The 22,127-nt window shown below is 35.4% G+C and overlaps 1 protein-coding gene across 2 annotated transcripts; it reads left to right on the top strand.

The window, feature by feature from the left end:
- The first annotated feature begins 1,183 nt into the window (after positions 1–1,183).
- mtmr1b (myotubularin related protein 1b) lies at positions 1,184–21,212 on the top strand. Of its 2 annotated transcripts, XM_039675945.2 has the most exons (16): positions 1,184–1,410; positions 2,453–2,558; positions 3,740–3,805; positions 8,988–9,063; positions 9,279–9,373; positions 9,999–10,106; positions 11,372–11,473; positions 11,564–11,647; positions 11,742–11,891; positions 14,167–14,355; positions 16,006–16,191; positions 17,755–17,961; positions 18,053–18,145; positions 18,221–18,334; positions 19,581–19,757; positions 20,701–21,212. In XM_039675945.2, the coding sequence occupies exons 1-16, from the start codon at positions 1,361–1,363 to the stop codon at positions 20,848–20,850; spliced, it is 1,953 nt and encodes a 650-aa protein (XP_039531879.2). In that variant the 5' UTR covers positions 1,184–1,360; the 3' UTR covers positions 20,851–21,212. The 2 variants fall into 2 exon arrangements, with proteins under 2 accessions (XP_039531879.2, XP_039531880.2); XM_039675946.2 differs by lacking the exon at positions 3,740–3,805 and having other exon boundaries at positions 1,227–1,410.
- The last annotated feature ends 915 nt before the right edge of the window (positions 21,213–22,127 follow it).

Raw genomic sequence — 22,127 nt, 5'->3', positions numbered from 1 at the left:
TAATGATTTAGAATGCATGTGAAACTGACATCTTCTAAACGTCTATTTGACATCTGACAGGAAACGTCCTGTAGACTTATTGCAGATGAGCAAACACTCTTAAAAATACGTCTTCCAGATGTAAACTATACACAGTGTTTGGGTCAGTCACTATAGTAAACTATACACAGTGTTTGGGTCCTGTATTCTGTGTCTTTTGGACATCATAAAATGTGAAAAATCAAACTTTCTAAAAGATTTTGTGTGTAATCATGACACGGTGATGTAAAACTATTAAAAATGTATTAGGTCAAGCTTGAGTACATACATTTAACCATTTATTAAATAGAAACAATGATGGAAAAACAAGAGAACTTATTTTAGACAACGTATGTCCCAACTTAAAAACACAATTAGAAAATACATAGACCTATATAATATGTTTGAATTGTAGGCTACTTTCGCACAGATGCATAATTTTACATTTTTCGTTTTCAGATACAACTGCGTTTTTAAAGTGTTACTTTGATACTCCAATACATTTTCATTAATGTCACTTAATTATTAATGTGTGTGCTATTTTTATTAAATTATTGTGTAGCAGGGTGGATAAGTGGTATAAAAAAATATGTGGATGGGTCATTTTATCTCTCACAACACTTAATAATATTCTAAAGATGACGGCGCCCACGTTTCTCTGGTGCATATATCTTCAATACGCGCATTTGTAACACGTGATCATAAATATAGTGTTCATTTATAGTGAGGTAGTAAGAATAACAGGGCTCTTGTAATATAAAAATAGAACACAGACGTGTGGTTAATCATTTCAGGGGAAATGAGGATTCAACACTTCAAAAATAAATATGGGAGCGTTGTTGTAAGGACATTTTCGTTGTGTTTTTCCCCATTAATTGTGAATAGCTGCTAAGAAGGCAGGATTTGGGATTTGGAGAGGATTTGGATTTGGGGGAAGAACTGTTCCGAGCCAGATGGGAGCTCACCCGCAAGATTTTAAACGCTTTCCAAACATTACCTCACGCTATTGCATTCTGGGTAACGTAGTCTTGTTTATATTTATTAGCGCTGGCGTGGCGGTGCGGGAGGCGAGGTTACTGTGTTTAAAGCTGAGTGTTAATATTCATGACTTAAGTCTTTGCCATTGGACGATATCGACGCAACGTAATTAATATTCATGAGCAAGCCATCACCATTGGAAGCTTGCGCAGCACAGACCTGATTAACATTTATGAGCGATATCCCAAGGCTTTCGCGTCTCTGCGAGTCACAAAGTTTTAGCGTTATCTGTTGTATGGCACACGATGAGCCTTGGACATGCAACATAGCGTGATTTTGATCATCTGTAAGCTTACAATAGAGGATGGACAAGCGACAGACCGCACCACAGTCAAACCCCGAAACCCCAGACAGGTTAGTGTCAATAACACCCCTTTTATATTCGATGACACCCCATCTACTCCATCAGTGGCGTGGATGCGTTTTTGCAAGTCGCGTTGGTTGCGAGAGATGACGCGGTGTCATAAACCTGATGTTTCAGCCCGTTCTTCGGTTTAGTTACTGAGTGACTTTTTATGCAAATAAAATCCTTGGACTGAACGTTACTTTGTTTGAATGAGGTGTTGTCTCATAACCAGACATGCTGATAAGAGAGTAGACTACTTTATCAGGATGACTTTTTGTATTATTAAAGGTGCACTTTTTATAGCTAATTAATGTTTTAATCATGGAATAAACTGTGGTTATAAATATTATTTTATATAAATGATCCACGCATACATGACTCCAAACATAGTCTTATAAAAAGGTTTTGTTATTCAGTGCGGCGGGTCGCCCCCTCATGGGCGCTGCTGTGTTGATATCACGTGACCAGCCGTGCCATGTAATTGGCTGAGTTACTAATAGTATATATATATATATATATGAAGAGTTTAGATGCAAAAGCCTCTAAATGCCATTTGAAATTTTCTTCTTTAATGATGATTTTTATCAAACTTGTGTATTTAAGTTCAGTAATTTTACTTAAATAACAAATTAATAGGTAATTATCATTGCCATTTAAGTGAAATTACTGAATTACTGAACTTAAATATACAAGTTTGATAAAAATCATCATTAAAGAAGAAAATTTCAAATGGCATTTAGAGGCTTTTGCATCTGAACTCTTCATATATATATATATATATATATATATATATATATATATATATATATATATATATATATATATATATAATTTCCGCCAGTTCTCAATACATTTTACTAAGTATGAATATAAAAGTACATAAACTACAGATTTCTGTGTCAACAACATATGGTAGTTAAGAAGAATGATTAACTATTGGGGTGAATAAGAGCCAGCTGAACATGAGCAAATGCTCACTGAGTGCGCTTATAACTTGCATATATTATTGTCAGAAGTATTGCGTAACTCACTAACACTTTTATATTATAGTCCCACAGGGGCTCATGTTGAATGGTGCAAACAACTGATTGCAGCCACAATGTCAAGTCCAATCTCTGGATCCATCAGCTCAGAGACGATTTCTAGAGAGTGCAAGGTATGTGTATATTAATTATTATTATTTATTTTTAAGAAATTCTCAACACAGATCTCTTTCCGTTTGGATTGCATTACTTTTACAAAGAAAGCATCTGCTTTCTTTTGTTTTGTGGATACTTGTGGCACTTATGTTCCCTGATTTATTCATGTTTTTATTTTATTTTTGCACTTATATTTCATCAATGTGTGGCAATATGTAGACCGCATGCATGTAAATGCTCACTAACTCAAAACAGGTTTCTGTTTTTTTTTTTTTTTAATGCATTGCCAGAGATCTCCACCCAGTGTTTTTAGTTTATACACTCTTATGCAAGAGTCAGCACACAGTTTAGATAACAGCTGTTTTTGTCATGAAACCACAGTGGATCAGAACATTGCTGATCAAGTTATTTTGTCAAGTCTACTTGTTTCTGACAAATTTCATATGAAAAAGAAATTATCTACTCCTCGTTTTGTTATAAAACCCTTTCGGTGGAACATAAAGGGTTATTTTCTCCTGGCCATATCCTAGAATCATAAAGGAGTCATAAAAATAGCATGCTGTGTTAACCAGATCATTAAATCTGTTGAACACAACATTATTCAGACCAGTTTTATGAACTAGATCAACTGATTCTCTGAAAAGATGGAAAATCTGTCCGTTCCTCACACACAGCTATTGGATGATTAGCAATATAGTGCACAGGTCATATGGATGGACCAATTTTATTATACATTCAGGGGGATAAAAGCTATGGAACGTCAAACATTGAAGATCTACTTTTCTGTTAATTATGCAGAACCTCTGATCCTGACATTGTCAATTTAATGTAAATTCTGCTTTTTAAATAAAAGAAAAAGCCGACTATGATAACAAATTGTAAATTTCAGAACTTCTCTCTCCAGTCCAAAAATACCCAGTATTGAAACATAAAAATGTCCTTTTTTATATTAAAATACTTTCACCCATCCCAATCCGTATCATAATGTTCTTTTCAGAGTTTTTGGTGACTAACATTTAACCCTTATGGAAAAATATAAAGCGATACAAAATGTGTATAAGCCCTTTTTTGACCTTGCACGAAAGCTTGTAGTTCTCATAGTTTCTTGAAATGATTGCATCTTTCTGGTCTCTTTTTCTTTCTCTTTCCTCATCGATCTCTGTTTTTTCTGTGGTGTTGTGGTGTTTCTTTGGTGCAGGACTGTGATGTGGAGGTTAAAGGATTTCTCTTGGACAGTGACCCTCAACAGACTGCCCCCTCTTCGGCAAGTCTTTCTCTGTGTGTGTTTGTGTGTGTGACTCCGTTAACAATTTGACATGATTACTTACAAACAGAAATAGACTGTTTCAAGACACTTACATCCAAATAAAATAAAGATCCAGTCTACACTCATTAAAATTATTAGGAACCCCATACTAATACTGTGTACCTCTATGTGGCATTGATTCAACAAGGTGCTGAAAGCCTTCTTTAGAAATGTTGGCCTATATTGATAGGATAGCATCTTGCAGTTGATGGAGATTTGTCCACCACATCCCAAAGATGCTCTATTGGGTTGAGATCTGGTGACTGTGGCGGCCATTTTAGTACAGTCAACTCATTGACATGTTCAAGAAACCAATTTGAGATGATTCCAGCTTTTTGACTTGGTCATTATCCTGCTGGAAGTAGCCATCAGAGGATGGGGACATGGTGGCCATAAAGGGATGGACATGGTCCGAAACAATGCTCAGGTAGGCCGTGGCGTTTAAACGATGCCCAATTGGCACTAAAGTGTGCCAAGAAAACATCCCGCACACCATTACACCACCACCACCAGCCTGCACAGTGGGAACAAGGCATGATGGATCCATGTTCTCATTCTGTTTACGCCAAATTCAGACTCTACCAACAGAAATCGAGACTCATCAGACCAGGCAACATTTTTCCAGTCTTAAATGGTCCAATTTTGGTGAGCTCTTGCCAATTGTGGCCTCTTTTTCCTGTTTGTAGTGGAGATGAGTGGTACCCGGTGGGGTCTTCTGCTGTTGTAGCCCATCCGCCTCAAGGTTGTGTGTGTTGTGGCTTCGCTGAATACCTCGGTTGTAACGAGTGGTTATTTCAGTCAAAGTTGCTCTTCTATCAGCTTGAATCAGTCGGCCCATTCTCCTCTGACCTCTCGCATCAACAAGGCATTTTGGCCCACAGGACTGCCGCATACTGGATGTTTTTCCCTTTTCACTCCATTCTTTGTAAACCCTAGAAATGGTTGTGTGTGAAAATCCCAGTAAGTGAGCAGATTGGGAAATACTCAGACACCAACAACCATGCCACGCTCAAAATTGCTTAAATCACCTTTCTTCCCCATTCTGACATTCAGTTTGGAGTTCAGGAGATTGTCTTGACCCCTAAATGCATTGAAGCAACTGCCATGTGATTGGTTGATTAGATAATTGCATCAATGAGAAATTGAACAGGTGTTCCTAATAATCCTTTAAGTGAGTGTATATCTATCTATCTATCTATCTATCTATCTATCTATCTATCTATCTATCTATCTATCTATCTATCTATCTATCTATCTATCTATCTATCTATCTATCTATCTATCCCTTCGTCTGTCTGTCTGTCTGTCCGGCCATCCGTAAAATCTTGGAAATGTGGATTTCTTGCATCATTATTATAATGAACTGTTTTTTTTTTATCTGTTTACCATCATTTTGTTGTCCATGTAAATGCGTTGCATTATAATATTTGGATATCATTTATGTTCATGCTTGCCTGCAAAAGCACTTTAGATTTATTACTGTGAACACAGTTTCAGTTTTTACCCAGTGTAAATTATGTTCTGTGTCGCAGATGCTGTCGAAAGAGCATGATTTGTATTTTAATCTGCCATATGCCTTTTCCTCCATTATTGATGTAGCACATAACATAAATACAAATGACTTGACTCATATGCCATTATGAAATATCACCACCCCGTGCCATCTTTCTAGGGCTTTATTAGCATAATGCTGAACAGATCTCCATGGATCTTTTGTCTCGGTGAAGGTCAAGCCTGTTGAATTCCACAGTGCTGTCGTTGTCCTGCAGCTGGACCGCAACAGAATGACTGAATTCTCGGATTCGTCCGTGTCCACGAGGTTGCCAAACACTTCTTTCACTGTGGGTGGATCAGACCTCATCCTGCTGAACTCCCTACTGCTTGCTGACATAAACGGCTTTTTCAGGGCCAAAACATGTACTTGTGTGTTCATGGGATCTTAAAAGATAATGCATGGAGTTTTAGTGCTAAATTCACCAGAGTTTATGTGAAGTGCATATTCCCTTTTTTCTTCAGTCCTCTGAATTACAGCTCTGCCTTCCGCTTTTAGTTCACAGCCTCAAACGTTGGACTGGCTGTTTGCTTTAGGCAGAGAGAGAACTTAAAGTTTGGGAGTGGTGGAAAGGAAAACACATACAGAGTGTTTTTGTATCTAGAGAGGTATTTTTCTACACTCAAAAAAAAAAAATATATATATATATATATTATGTTGGCTTTAATTAATTTTAATTTGTCAACAGGTTCCACATAACTGGATTACGTTAAACAAACATAATTTGTTTATGTAACTTCAACATAATGGAGTTATGTAATTTTAAATTACCCAATTTAAGTAGTCTCAACGTGAATTTTTAAAGGCTTCCTGACATGATTCAAAGGCATTTTATTATATTCATTCATCCATTTATATTTCATTTGATTCAGTGACATTTAATTAAATTGATAGACTTTAGCAAGTTATTTGCTAGCAGAAGCACATATTAGCATCTTGAATGCTAAGATTTACATGCTCCTTCATTCAAAGCAATTGAAAATAATGAAATCAGTCGACAGGCTAACAAAATGCTCCACTCATCTCCACAATGGTAACCCACTGTAATTTAAATGGTTTAATAATTCCAATGTAATTTTAACATTAAACACTATTATACACTATCAAGTCTTCCCCTTTTCTAAATTTCTAAAAAAAAAAAAAAAAAACATAAAATAACACTTAATTTTAACACGTATTCTCTCTTAATTCAACCATATGCAAAGCATGCTGGGAACTAAAAGCACAGTTTCAGTTAAGGCAACACAAATCAATCATGTAATCCAACACAAACGGATTAAGTAAACTTAAGTTGTTTGTAGATTTAAGCAGATTGAATACAATAAAATTACTTTTTTTTACTTAACATAAATGGTTTGTGTTTAGACAACACATTAGCATTTTGTACTGTTAAGTTGAGACACAATTACATAGATCTTAATAGAAAAAAACATTTAAAGTCAAAAAATATAATTATTATAAGTAATCTACAGTCAGGTCCATAAATATTGGGACATTGACACAATTCTAATCTTTTTGGCTCTATACACCACCACAATGGATTTGAAAAGAAACGAACAAGATGTGCTTTAACTGCAGACTTTCAGCTTTAATTTGAGGGTATTTACATCCAAATCAGGTGAATGGTGTAGGAATTACAACACTTTGTAAATGTGCCTGCCACTTTTTAAGGGACCAAAAGTAATGGGACAGATTAACAATCATAAATTAAACTTTCACTTTTTAATACTTGGTTGCGAATCCTTTTCAGTCAATTACAGCCTGAAGTCTGGAACGCATAGACATCACCAGATGCTGGGTTTCATCCATGGAGATGCTCTGCCAGGCCTCTATTGCAACTGTCTTCAGTTCCTGTTTGTTCTTGGGGCATTTTGCCTTCAGTTTTGTCTTCAGCAAGTGAAATGCATGCTCAGTCGGATTCAGGCCAGGTGATTGACTTGGCCATTGCATAACATTCCACTTCTTTCGCTTAAAAAACTCTTTCGCAGTATGCTTCGGGTCATTGTCCATCTGCACTGTGAAGCGCCGTCCAATGAGTTCTGAAGCATTGGGCTGAATATGAGCAGATAATATTGCCCGAAACACTTCAGAATTCATCCTGCTGCTTTTGTCAGCAGTCACATCATCAATAAATACAAGAGAACCAGTTCCATTGGCAGCCGTACATGCCCAAGCCATGACACTACGACCATGCTTCACTGATGAGGTGGTATGCTTTGGATCATGAGCAGTTCCTTTCCTCTTCTCTTCCCATCACTCTGGTGCAAGTTGATCTTTGTCTCATCTGTCCATAGGATGTTGTTCCAGAACTGTGGCGGCTTTTTTAGATGTTGTTTGGCAAACTGTAATCTGGCCTTCCTGTTTTTGAGGCTCACCAATGGTTTACATCTTGTGGTGAACCCTCTGTATTTACTCTGGTGAAGTCTTCTCTTGATTGTTGACTTTGACACACAAACACCTACCTCCTGGAGAGTGTTCTTGATCTGGTTAACTGTTGTGAAGGGTGTTTTTTTCACCAGGGAGAGAATTCTTCAGTCATCCAGCACAGTTGTTTTCCGTGGTCTTCCGGGTCTTTTGGTGTTGCTGAGCTCACCGGTGCGTTCTTTCTTTTTAAGAATGTTCCAAATAGTTGATTTGGCCACACCTAATATTTTTGCTATCTCTCTGATGGATTTGTTTTGTTTTTTCAGCCTGATGATGGCTTGCTTCACTGATAGTGACAGCTCTTTCGATCTCATATTGAGAGTTGACAGCAACAGATTCCAAATGCAAATAGCACACTTGAAATGAACTCTGGACCTTGTATCTGCTCCTTGTATATGGGATAATGAGGGAATAGCACACATCTGGCCATGGAACAGCTGAGAAGCCAATTGTCCCATTACTTTTGGTCCCTTAAAAAGTGGCAGGCACATTTACAAAGTGTTGTAATTCCTACACCGTTCACCTGATTTGGATGTAAATACCCTCAAATTAAAGCTGAAAGTCTGCAGTTAAAGCACATCTTGTTCGTTTCTTTTCAAATCCATTGTGGTGGTGTATAGAGCCAAAAAGATTAGAATTGTGTCAATGTCCCAATATTTATGGACCTGACTGTATATATAAATATATTATGTAAAGTGCACAACCTCCCTAGTTCATTTTTTTGAGTGTAAACCACCATTTGTTTAATTCTTGTTTAACGTGAGCTTACGTGCATGTGTGTGTTTTGTAAAGCCTCATTCAGACTATTAGTCTAAATTAGATTTTTGTGCTTATCAGATTGAAACCCGATCAGATTTAGCAAAAAATCTCATGAAATGCAAATGTGTTTTGAAATACATTCAAATGTGGCAAAAATGGTGGTGAGTTTGACGTATTCTGATTATGTAGTACGCGCATTACCTAATTGCAAAAAGCCATCATTCTAGATTCTGGAAATTCAAATAAGCATGGACAGCTGGCAAAAAAACCCCAGAATTTTGGATGATTTAAATACATTTTTAGAAAATCTGATCAGAAAAAAAAGCTCATTCAGAATATGGACCTTAATTGGAAAATTATGTGCATTTAATCATATCAAAATGTGTTTGTTTCAATGTGTCACAGGCACTCAGAGAAGGAAATAAGCAGGCTCAAATGGAGGAGGCTCCACGTGTTCCTGGAGAAACCATCAAGGCTATCGGTAAGAAGCTTAACACGTGTGCATTCGTGGTTTACCATAAACAACACAGAACCACCATGAAGTATAGCAAGTTAAACATAATAAGATATCATTTAGGACAAGGCTTTAAATATTATAGTTGTCATTTTTAGGTAGTATAGGTTAGGAATAAGTGTCTTCCACGCATATGCAACAACAATGGTAGATAACCTTTGTACGCTGTGGTGTTTTCACAGTCAAAGACGTCATGTATATCTGTCCATTCTCTGGGGTTGTGCGAGGGACTCTCACCATCACTGATTACAAGCTCTACTTTAAGAGCCTGACACGGGTAATAAACACACTCTTCTACCTGTTTTTACATTATCGAGTACCCAAGTGCACAACACAATGAAATTTAACAAGCAAACATAAGTTCACAACGAAATTAATCCACAACACAACGGAAATGAGCCATGCAAGTCTGTCATTTAGGCTACATTTAATGAGAACATTATAATTGTGTGCTTGGGACATAGCTGTTAACATTTGTGTATGTGAATATAATGCATTTAATACAAGATCTGGCAACTGGTTAACGTTAGACAAACATATTGGTCCGATTATTCATAAAGGAGTTTGGGCCATGCAAATTACGGGAGTTAACAAACCCGGAGGGGTCCGGGAGATTAAAAAGGGAAGTATGGCTTGGGACATGAATATGAATTTAAATGGTAAGACTTTTGTATTGTAATCAGTCTTTCAAAAATTATATAAAAATTTGGATTTAGATTTATCTGTCAATATATCGGTTATCGGATTTCAAATATAAAGAATTATCGGTATCAGACAAATTTTGAGTTACTGTGTCCGTAGATTGATTAATTTAGTGCTTTTTTTTCCAGAGTGTTTCCTCAGATCTCAACGAGCACAAATGATTTGATCGGTTATTAAGGTTGTTTCTGTGTTTGCATAAGGATTCTCCATTTGTTCTGGATGTGAATCTTGGAGCCGTAAGCAGACTTGAGTCTATCGCTGTTCAGAGTCACGGAGACAACACTCAAGGACTTGAGATAGTCTGCAAGGCAAAGGACAAATCAGTTTTCTTCTTTTTCCACCCTTCTTTGGCTCTTGACCTATGGAAGCTTGTTTCTGTCACTGAATAAAAAATATTTTAAAAAAGGTAAAAAATGTATGTGTATATATATATATATATATATATATATATATATATATATATATATGTTTTCTCGCAATTGCAAGTTTACATCTCGCAAATCTGACTTTTTTTTTCAGAATTGCATGATATAAAATCACAATTGTGTTATAAAGTCAGAATTGCATGATATGAAGTCAGAATTGCGAGATATAAACTCACAACAGCGAGGTATGAAGTCAGAATTGCATGATATAAAGTCAGAATTGTGAGTTATAAAGTCAGAATTGCATGATATGAAGTCAGAATTGCGAGATATAAAGTCAGAATTGCATTTTAAAGTCAGAATTGCGAGATATAAACTCACAACAGCGAGATATAAAGTCAGAATTGTGAGAAATAAAGTCAGAATTGCATGATATAAAGTCAGAATTGCATTTTAAAGTCAGAATTGTGAGATATAAACTCACAACAGCAAGATATAAAGTCAGAATTGCGAGAAATAAAGTCAGAATTGCGAGATATAAAGTCAGAATTGCGAGAAATAAAGTCAGAATTGCATGATATAAAGTCAGAATTGCATTTTAAAGTCAGAATTGCGAGATATAAACTCACAACAGCAAGATATAAAGTCAGAATTGCGAGAAATAAAGTCAGAATTGCATGATATAAAGTCAGAATTGCGTTTTAAAGTCGGAATTGCGAGATATAAACTCACAACAGCGAGATATAAAGTCAGAATTGCGAGATATAAAGTCAGAATTGCGAGATATAAAGTCAGAAATGCGAGATATAAACTCACAACAGTGAGATATAAAGTCAGAATTGCGAGATATAAAGTCAGAATTGCGTTTTTAAAGTCAGAATTGCAAGATTTAAAGTCAGAATTGCGTTTTTAAAGTCAGAATTGTGTTTTTAAAGTCAGAATTGTGAGATATAAAGTCAGAATTGCGTGATATAAAGTCAGAATTGCGTTTTTAAAGTCAGAATTGCGAGATATAAAGTTGCAATTGCGAGTTCTCAGAATTGCTAGATATACGATCACAATTACGAGAGAGAAAAAGACGCAATTAACTTAATTTTTTTATACTGTTGCGGAGACAAGCTTCTATACAAGGCCCCTCCCCTTTTCTGTGTCAGCTTAGCTTTCTATTCTCTCGCACACACTTTAAAATGTACCATTTCTTCTCACAGGACCTGAGAAACCCCCGGTTTGCGTACAAGAAGGAGGGACAGAGCGATTTGGAGGTGTTTGAAATAATGTCCAAGTATGCGTTCCCTCTCTCACACAACCTGGTACGACTTCTTGAAAACACTCGCGTGAGGATGTGCTAGCTGACGATGTTTCAGTGTGTTTAATGATACGCATTCCTTCTCTTCCCTCAGCCTCTCTTTGCCTTTAAATACCGAGAGAAGTTTCCAGAAGACGGCTGGAAGATCTACGACCCGATCGCTGAGTACAAGAGACAGGTAAGGACTGTCATCAACACTCACCATATCATATGCTAAATGTTTGTATCAGGACAGGTGATCATTTCGGTATTGCGGTATGTTCTGATGGCAGGGTCTTCCAAACGAGAGCTGGATCATCAGTAAAGTGAACAGCAGTTATGAGGTGTGTGAGACGTATCCTGCTCTGCTGGTCCTGCCTTCAAACGTCACCGAGGACGAACTGAAGAGAGTGGCGGCCTTTAGGGCCAAACGGCGTTTCCCTGTAAGAAGGTTTTTTTGTTTGTTTGTTTTTCTTGTTAAACCGTTAAATTAAGCCTTTGTTTGGTCAATTGAAACATCCTCTAATACTATATGACTGTATTGTCATCAGTGCTATCATAGTTCTCTGGTTCTCAACTAATTTGTCTCTTGGACTCTCCATTTTCAAAGCCCTATCTGCTTCAGTCTCGTAGATATGGAGATCTCAATGCGGCTCCATGCTCAATTTGTTGAATTTTACCCATTTTTTTTTTTAGTGTTCAAAAACCACGTCCAAAATCTTAATTTTTAGCCGCGACTAAAAAACTAAATGTATATATATATATTAGGGCTGTGCAAAAATTAATAGCGATTAATCGCATCCAAAATAAAAGTCTGTGTTTACATAATATATTATAATATATAATTTACATAATATATTATAATATATAATATATTATAATTTAAATATAATATATTATATTATATATTATAATATTATATATTATATATATTATATTATATATTATAATATATTATAATATATATATATATATTATATATTATAATATATTAAATGTTTACATAACATATTATAATATATAATTGGCCCTAAAGTTTGTGTGCTGTATATAATTATTTTGTATATATAAATACACACACATGCATGTATATATTTAAGAAAATGTGTTATTCATATATAAAATATTTATATTTATATAATATAGATTATGTATTTATAAATATATACAGAATTTAAGCGCAAATAATTCTTAAATATATACATGCATGCATAGGTATTTATATATACAAAATAATTATATACAGCACACACAAATATATTATGTAAACACAGACTTTTATTTTGGATGCGATTAATCGCAATTAACTTTTGCACAGCCCTAATATACATATATGTTTGTCGTCGAGTCACGGTCAATCCTGACTTAAATACCCTTCATCTTTAATAGGGCCAAATGACAGAAAAAAATGTAATGCCCACTTATAGCTACAGTAAACGTATAAATTGTAATTCGTAACACTTATTGGCTCAGATGCAGCCGTTCTAATGGCGAATAAAACATTATTATTTTTTTATTTATTTTTATTTTATTTTTTTTTTGTAATGCTTTATTGTGAACATCAAGTAACATGTACATTGTAATTTCTCATACAACATATTTCACATGCCTCAACAAGAACAGAAAATAAATAAAATAAAAAATTAAATAATTAAAATAAAAAATAAAAAGAATGAGAGGGTACATAAATATCAGTTTACTAACAGATATACATTTATCAATTCCAAAACGTATTCTAATGCAATATAAATACATAGAGAATACTTTATATATCAGCATCATTAATTATATTTGTGAAACTATTATATATGTGAAATTATATTATATTATGTGAAACATTATGTCCGACATTCGCTGGTCAAAAACGTCGCACTCTAAAAAAATGCTGGGTTGTTTCAACCCAAATTTGGGTAAAATATGGACAAACCCAAATGTTGGGTTAAAAATGTAATTAACAAAAATTACAGTTAAACGTGAAAGCTGCAGTTGGGTTAAAATTTTAAATTACATTTTTAACCCAACATTTGTGTTAAAACAACCCAGCATTTTTTAGAGTGCATTTAAACTTGATTTTGGTCAAGTGTTAATAATGTAATGACACACACAAAGTGGCTAAAACCACAACCAGTTTAAATGTTACAGTGATTTTCCCATTTCCTGAAAAGCATGTGTTTTGGAGATGCGAGGTTTCCGCCCGACACCGACAATATGATCACAAAAACGAAATTTCCCACTAAAAAAAAAAGACCTGGAGGATCTGAAAAAGGATCTGAAAAAGACCTACGGAAAGACCTGGAGGATCTGAAAAGCACAGCGACTACTTCGCCATCTGGATGTGTATAGATTAAACCGAAAGGGCAGCAACGAATCAAGGAGTGTTTCGCACACACTTCCCGGGTTTGATTCTCAGTTGCAGTGTGTGTTCACTACTCACTGCTTCGAATGTGTGTGATGGGTTAAATGCATAGGACAAATTCCAACTATGGTTTACCACATGTCACTTTCACATAAAGCAGTGATATCAAGTGGCTGAGTTGTATACTTACTTTTTAATTTGCCTTTTCATTATCACCATTATTTATAAATTCAGACCGATTTGCAAATACGGAACACACTCGAAAATGAGAGACGGTATTACCACGTGAATATAACCTATCAAAACGCCGGTTTTTCGCTACGCTGTTTTATTCGTTCTGTCATGTAATCTCATTCCCTCAGGTGCTGTCCTGGATCCACCCCGAGAGTCAGGCCGCTATAGTGCGCTGCAGTCAGCCACAGGTGGGCCCGTCAGACCGTCGCTGCAGGGAGGACGAACGGTACCTTCAGACGATACTCGACGCCAACGCTCAGTCTCACAAGCTCTGCATCTTTGATGCTCGCCAGTCCACTGTGGCTGACACCAACAAAGTAAGAAACCGTTTTAAAGAACAAATACTGCAGCCAGTGTTGGGGGTAATGCGAGTTACGTGAGCAGATTACTTTGTAAAGTAACGGATTACTTTGAAATTTACAGCAAAATATCGAGTTACTTTTTTAAACAAGTCATGCAAATTACTTTGTTTTTCCAATTATTGCATGACATGCTGTTCTGTCCCCATGTTGAGAATTAAGGCAGTTCTGAAGGTGAAAGGGGGTCAAACTCAGTATTAGTTTGGTGTTCCTAATAATCCTTTAGGTGAGTGTAAAGTCGCAATTGCGAGAAAATAAAGTCGCAATTCTGAGAAATAAAGTTTTTTTTTCCTCACAATTGCGAGATTACATTTCGAAATTCTGATTTTATAACACATAATTGCAAGTTTATATCACGAAATTCTGACATCTTTTCTCAGAATTGTGAGATATAAAGTCGCAGTTGCGAGTTACCAGGCCAATTATAAGGGGGAAAAAAGACTAACATTTTTCCCCCTCAGAATAGTTTTATATCTCACATTTCTGACTTTATATCTCGCAATTCTGACTTTATATCACACAATTCTGACTATATATCTCGCAATTCTGACTTTACATCACGCAATTCTGACTTTATATCTCGCAATTCTGACTTTATATCACACAATTCTGACTTTATATCTCGCAATTCTGACTTTATATCTCGCAATTCTGACTTTATATCTCGCAATTCTGACTTTACATCACGCAATTCTGACTTTATATCTCGCAATTCTGACTTTATATCTCGCATTTCTGACTTTATATCTCGCAATTTTGTCTTTTTACCTCACAATTCTGACTTTATATCTCACAATTCTGACTTTACATCTCGCAATTCTGACTTTATATCTCGCAATTCTGACTTTATATCACACAATTCTGACTTTATATCTCGCAATTCTGACTTTACATCACGCAATTCTGACTTTATATCTCGCAATTCTGACTTTATATCTCGCATTTCTGACTTTATATCTCGCAATTTTGTCTTTTTACCTCACAATTCTGACTTTATATCTCGCAATTCTGACTTTATATCTCGCAATTCTGTCTTTATATCTCGCATTTCTTACTTTATATCTCGCAATTCTGACTTTATATCTCGCAATTCTGTCTTTATATCTCGCAATTCTGTCTATATCTTGCAATTCTGACTTTATATCTCGCAATTCTGACATATCTCGCAATTCTGACATTATATCTCGCATTTCTTACTTTATATCTCGCAATTCTGTCTTTATATCTCACAATTCTGTCTATATCTCGCAATTCTGACTTTATATCACGCAATTCTGTCTTTATATCTCGCATTTCTTACTTTATATCTCACAATTCTGACTTTATATCTCACAATTCTGTCTATATCTCGCAATTATGACTTTATATCTCAGAATTGCGAGATGTAAAGTCAGAATAGCGTGATATAAAGTCGCAATTGCGTGTTATAAAGTCAGAATTGCGAGATGTAAACTCGCAATTGTGAGAGAAAAAAAAGTCGCAATTACCTTTTTTATTTTTCAATCTGTGGTGTAAACAAGCTATATTATATACTGTCTTGTGCCAGCAACAAACCCACTACTGTACCAGATTTTCTGGAATGGCTTATATGTGGCTCCACATTTATAGACCAAAGATGGAGGATATGAGAATGAGAGTTTCTACATCAATGTGGAGCTGAACTTTCTGGAGATCCCCAACATACACGTGATGAGAGAATCCCTTCGGAAACTCAAGGAGGTGGTGTATCCTGCCATCGACCAACAGCACTGGTTCTCATCTGTGGATTCAACGCACTGGCTGGAATACATCAGGGTGAGGATCTGGATTATGTCACTACACCATGCTCGTTTTCAAAGCCATGATCGAATCAGGTGGTCGTAAAAATCGATGAAAAAATTTTTTGATCGATTTTTTTTTTCTCCGTTCTGTATGTTTTAAAATATTTCATTCACTTTAATTTACAAGCAAGCAAATAATTGGCTGATTCTGTCGAGAGACACTTGATGAAGTCGCCATTTGGGGCTGGATTCATAAAAATCTTCTAAAGAAGAATTTGCGTACACACAAAAGTTTTCAGATTTATAAAACCGTTCGTACGACAGAACCTGCGCAGAATTCACTTTATAAATCCCAGTCAGCGGGAGATTATGCGCACGTGCGTCTCCTCCCCGAAATGACCATATATGGAGATTACAACGCCTAGTTTAAATATGCATATCCTCATCTGCATATCATTTGCATATGATTATTAATCCACGTGATACCAAGTTTAACGGTACAAGACGTTAGGAAAATATGAAATGCCGTCACATTATTACAAACAAATTTTTTTTAGTAGCCGATCCTTGCCTTGTTTTTGAATGAATAAATCAAATAGTGTTAAATACATTTCAGAGAAAGTTTTTCTCAATCTTTTCCACTGGCCAAATAGTATTTTTAATTGATTTATATTTTAATGGAAACAGATAGACATGGTTGTGCATTATTTGCACGAAACAATTTTCTCATACAATCTTCTATTAGCTATCAGTTAAAACATTTAAACACAGCATGCCAGAAGAAAAGTGTTCAAAAGCATTGCATCCACAACAAATAGGTCTATTTCTATATATTGAATATATTTTTTTTGTAACTTCTCAGTAATGATTTCATGTAGTTTAAGTGTTTAACTCCATTAATGAGAATGGCATATTTAATCTAAATGTTTATATCAGAAGTAAAACATAGTTTAAACCATTCTCTTATTTATTTAAACTGTTATTGTGAAAATGGACTGTATATATGATTTGGACTCATAATGAAGATTTACGCTTTTACTTCATCTGCCGTTAGATTATAGGCTATATGTGCGTCAGTTTCACTAAACGGCCCAACGCACGGTCATTTAAGAAGGGATGGATGTTTGCTTCAAGTGATAATATAGGAATGTAAAATTATATTTGAATTATCTTTCTGTAGATGTATAATTTTCTTTAGATTCTCTAATAGTGACCAAAAATACATTTTACTCACCATCGATGTCGTCAAAACCCATACTCTTCTAAAAAAGTGCGTACGCACGGTCAAGAGCATCCTTACGGTGCGCACTTATTTACGCCAAGTTTATTTTTTATAAATCCCGATATGTGTGTGGAAAAATGCATACGCATATTTCTATGCCCATTTTGTGCGTACGCATCGTTTATACATCAGGCCCCAGGTCTTTTTTATGTGCTTTGTTAACTATAGAGCCGTTTCACTCAAGATACCTTTAAATGAACGGGCAAAGACGAGCATAATTGATGTAGTATGCAAATTAAAATCTAACCTTTTTTTTCTCACTACCATTTAGATATTTAAATCAAATTAAATACTGTTGTTTTTGTTTTTCTGTAGCTCTTGCTAGCAGGTGCGGTTCGCATCGCAGACCGAATCGAGTCGGGTAAGACGTCAGTGGTGGTGCACTGCAGTGATGGCTGGGACCGCACGGCTCAGCTCACCTCTCTGGCCATGCTCATGCTGGACGCGCACTACCGCTCGCTCAGGGGCTTCCAGGTGCTGCTGGAGAAGGAATGGCTGAGCTTCGGACACCGCTTCGCTTCGGTCAGAAACATTCTGCATGTAAGGAAAAACACCCACTGCACTGAATGTGTACAAACATCTCACTGCATCTTCATCTACCTCTGTCTGTTAGCGTGTGGGACATGGAGACGGGAATCACGCAAACTCTGAGCGCTCGCCTCTCTTTGTGCAGTTCATCGACTGTGTCTGGCAAATGACGCGACAGGTGAGGAAAAAGTGGCAAGTGGAGATTAAAAAAAAACAAGAAACGTGTATGATACGACCTCTATTCTCTCCATAGTTTCCCTCTGCGTTTGAATTCAATGAGCTGTTTCTGGTCACGGTGCTTGATCACCTCTACAGCTGCCTGTTTGGGACATTTCTCTACAACAGCGAGCAAGAGCGAGTCTCGAAGGCAAGAACAGATGCATGCAACTGTTATGTCACTCGGTTTTAGTGCCTGTTTAGTACCTTGTCACTTATATGTTTGGATAGCTGTGCGATCGTGAAGAGACCAGGGGTAAATGTCCTTCGGATTTCAAAGGGACCCTTTTTTACAAGATGTAATAGAAGTCTCAAGTGTCCCCTGTGAAGTTTAAGCTCAAATTACTCCACAGATCATATTATACCATGTTGTAAGTGACCATTTTTGAGTGGAAGGTCATTTGGGTCATTTGACCAAAAGGAGGTGTTTAGGAAAATGAATCGTCGAACGAATCATTTGGGAGTCGTCGAGCAAATCGGGTAAAAATAAATGCATATTATAAAACAAATAAAGTGTTTTTTTATCCTTGCATGCACGTTAAACTGTTTTTGGGAACTCCTGAAACAAAAATAGGAACATTTCAAATGCTATGATAGGGACTCTTTAATCCTGTAATAGTGGACAAATGTGGGCACAGAGGACTCCTAATTTTTATTTATTATAAATGTTATATCACTGTCTTCGATAAAGTTTTGTCTATCCATTTTTGGTGTTTTTTTTTATTTTGGGGGTATTTTTGAATTTATTTACTTCAAAAAGTACCATATTTTCTATGCAAATTATGCTTATTTTTATGTTTTATTTTTTTAACTACATTAAATATCATTCCAATAAGTTCTTAGAGCTAAAACCTAAAGATGAAGTGACTTTGCTGTCTTATTTTGGCTTATTTTAGAATGCTCTAAATTACAGTTTTTTCCCATTCATTTCTATGGGTGGCCATTTTTGACCCAAATACAAGATTAAAGAGGGTTTTTTTCACCCACTTAACATTGTAGAATTGAGTAAAAAAAAAAAAAAGTGTGTTCAGGAGGCAAACTTAGAAAAAGTAGCCAAGTCTTGTACCGCTCAGATCAAGGGAAGTATTTTTTTAAAATAAATCAAAACTATTTTGCCCACGTTCGTCCAGAATACGGTTTTAAGGTTAAATAAAACTGGAAGTCAGTCGCAGATGCTCAAGTAGACTAAATGATCTTACCAATGCTGATGCCTCTCTCTCTCATATTTCGGTCTTTGATCTAGAAATTAGCTGATGATAGCTGATAAATGCGGCTCATATCTGTTGCTTTGGTTGATGTGAACTGGGATTTACAGTAAGTGAACAGATGTAAACAGGGCTTAAAATAATTCCGTCATGATTTACTCACCCCCATGTCTTTCCATTCTAACTGTGCAGGAGGTTTACAGTAAGACCATGTCTCTTTGGTCATATGTGAACAGCCAGCTTGAGGAGTTTACCAACCCGCTGTATGTGAACTACGAGCACCATGTTTTATATCCGGTAGCCAGTCTGAGACACCTAGAGCTGTGGGTCAGTTATTATGTGCGCTGGAATCCTCGCATGAGGCCACAGGTGAGAGATGATAATGTTTAATAACTCATCATTCCACATGTGTTTCAGTGGAAGTAGCTGAAAATGTGTTTTGTGAACTATAAAGCCTGACACGATAATGATTTTTTTTTCAGTTTATTGAAAATTTAGACGAAATTCTTTTATTAAAAAGAACTTTTTATAGAATATTTTTAAAGAATGTGTTTTTTGAGTATCATATTTGAAACATCATACTCAACGAGGGAGAAACACCACATTTTTATTTGCTTAGGCCAAAACTAAACAAAAATATGCATTTTGGTACAGTTGCTGATATTTATGTGTGATATTTATATAAATTTGGCCATGGTTAAAAAAAGTAAAAAGGAATTCTGATTGCTTATAATGTAGATACTTCACAATTGGGAGCAACAAATGAACTTGGTTGCTCAGGTCAGCTGAATTTTAATTGGTTAAAGAAAATATATGAAACATTTGTGCTATTGGTTTTACCTCCTGCTTGAACTTAATATAACTATTTTTAGAGTACAGAGTCCCTTTTTTGCATTTTGATAAAGAAAATGAAGAGTTCAGATGCAAAAGCCTCCTAGTGCCATTTGAAATTGTCTTCTAGAATGATAATTTTTATCAAAATTGTATATTTAAGTTGGCAATGAAGATTACCTATTAATTGTCATTTAAGTGAAATTACTGAACTTAAACAAGCTTGATAAAAAATTCAAATGGCAATTAGAGGCTTTTGCATCTGAACTCTTCAAATATAAAAATGCTATTTAACAATTATTTATCAATGCATTATTTATTGTTACATTTGACATGTATTTATTTATATATATACCTTTTTATTCGTAGTATTTGTTTATTTTCATTTGATCTTGTAATTTAATTGAAATTTTGCACAACATGTTGTGATGTAAAAACCTCACATTTGTTGAAATGTTTTTCCCCCTTGTCTGTCTGTCAGGTTCCTGTTCATCAGAGTCTGAAGGAGTTGTTGGTCCTGAAGTCCGAGTTGCAGAAGAAAGTGGAGGAGCTAAAACGAGATGCAGCTTCATCACACTCTTTCTTCTCTTCCTCAGAGCATGAAGGCGTACCCATGCAGACCACTGTCTGAGCATTTGGTCATGAGTGCCATCTAAAGGCCATGAAGCCAATGGCTAAATCACGTAGCACTACGTTCAACAAACATTTTCCATAAAATAAATTTTCTATGCATAACTTTTTGAATTATTTTTTTATTTCGTCACTTATCGTTGGGGGTAGAAACGAAAATTGCACATTTGGTTAATGGCTTTAACATCTGAGCTTCATCAAGGGAAGGGTTTCAAACACATACATATATATTATACACGTGTGTGTGTGTGCTTTTTTTTTAATCAAATTTTGTAATTAACAATAAAATGTAATATGCCTAAATATACTAGTGGCTTTGGCAAGAATGTTCTTGCTCTTTTATTGCCTCCAAGAATTACTACTAATTAAAAACAACATAATTAAGAATCATGCATAATATAAAATCTGTGGATAAATTTGCTCTGTGGTAGCGACTGACACATTTATTTTACACATAATCTGATAAACTATTATTATTTTAAATGCAATTCAATATTACTGTGACTAATTACTAAAAGTTGCCTATTGCAAACATATTTTGTTTTCTAGATGCGTTTGTAATGCCAATTTTTATTATTTTGTTATTTATACATTTTTATAATACTTGTCTAATTTGTTAAATGTTTAATTGTGTATATTAATGTTGAACACAGAAGGTTGTTGTATGAAGAAAAAAAATCTTACAAAAACTATACCTGCTGCTTTTGGTAGTCCATTATATCTAATTTCTGATGTTTCTCTCTGCAAATGTACTTTTAATTGGACAAAATGTAGTTACTATAGATAATGTTTTTTTTGTTTTGTTTGTTTTTTAAATTTTTTTAAAGCATGGGTTGGAAGTACATGTAAATGTCATTTAAGCTAAATGTTAATAATAAAACATTAAACAAATCTTGACACTAGCTACATTTAATCTTAAAAACAAATATATCCTTTATACAAATGGTTGTAGAGCAATAATATTACTTGACCACTCAGGGATTCGAGTTAGACTTTAATTTAAAAGTAACTTCACTTTATTTTAATTATATTACCATCTTTCTCTTTATGTAGGCCCTCCGCATATTCATATGGCAGCCAAACTAACCCAATTTCTACTCCTCAACTCAGTATTATCACGGCCTATACACGTTGCAGTATGCAGTATTTAATTTCTAAATACATAGTGCACTGTAGTTCACACTCACACGTGGTTTGCCACAGACCTTTTAAACTTTTGTTGTTTTGACAGCAATTCCCGCCTTGTTTTTAAATAATGGGGCGTGTCTTCGGCTTTTG

Source organism: Pimephales promelas, chromosome 19 (assembly GCF_988280905.1).
Source record: "Pimephales promelas chromosome 19, fPimPro1.hap1.1, whole genome shotgun sequence".
Taxonomy (NCBI): domain Eukaryota; kingdom Metazoa; phylum Chordata; class Actinopteri; order Cypriniformes; family Leuciscidae; genus Pimephales; species Pimephales promelas.
The sequence above is the reverse complement of the archived record's forward strand: the minus strand, read 5'-3'. Positions and strand labels throughout refer to the sequence as shown.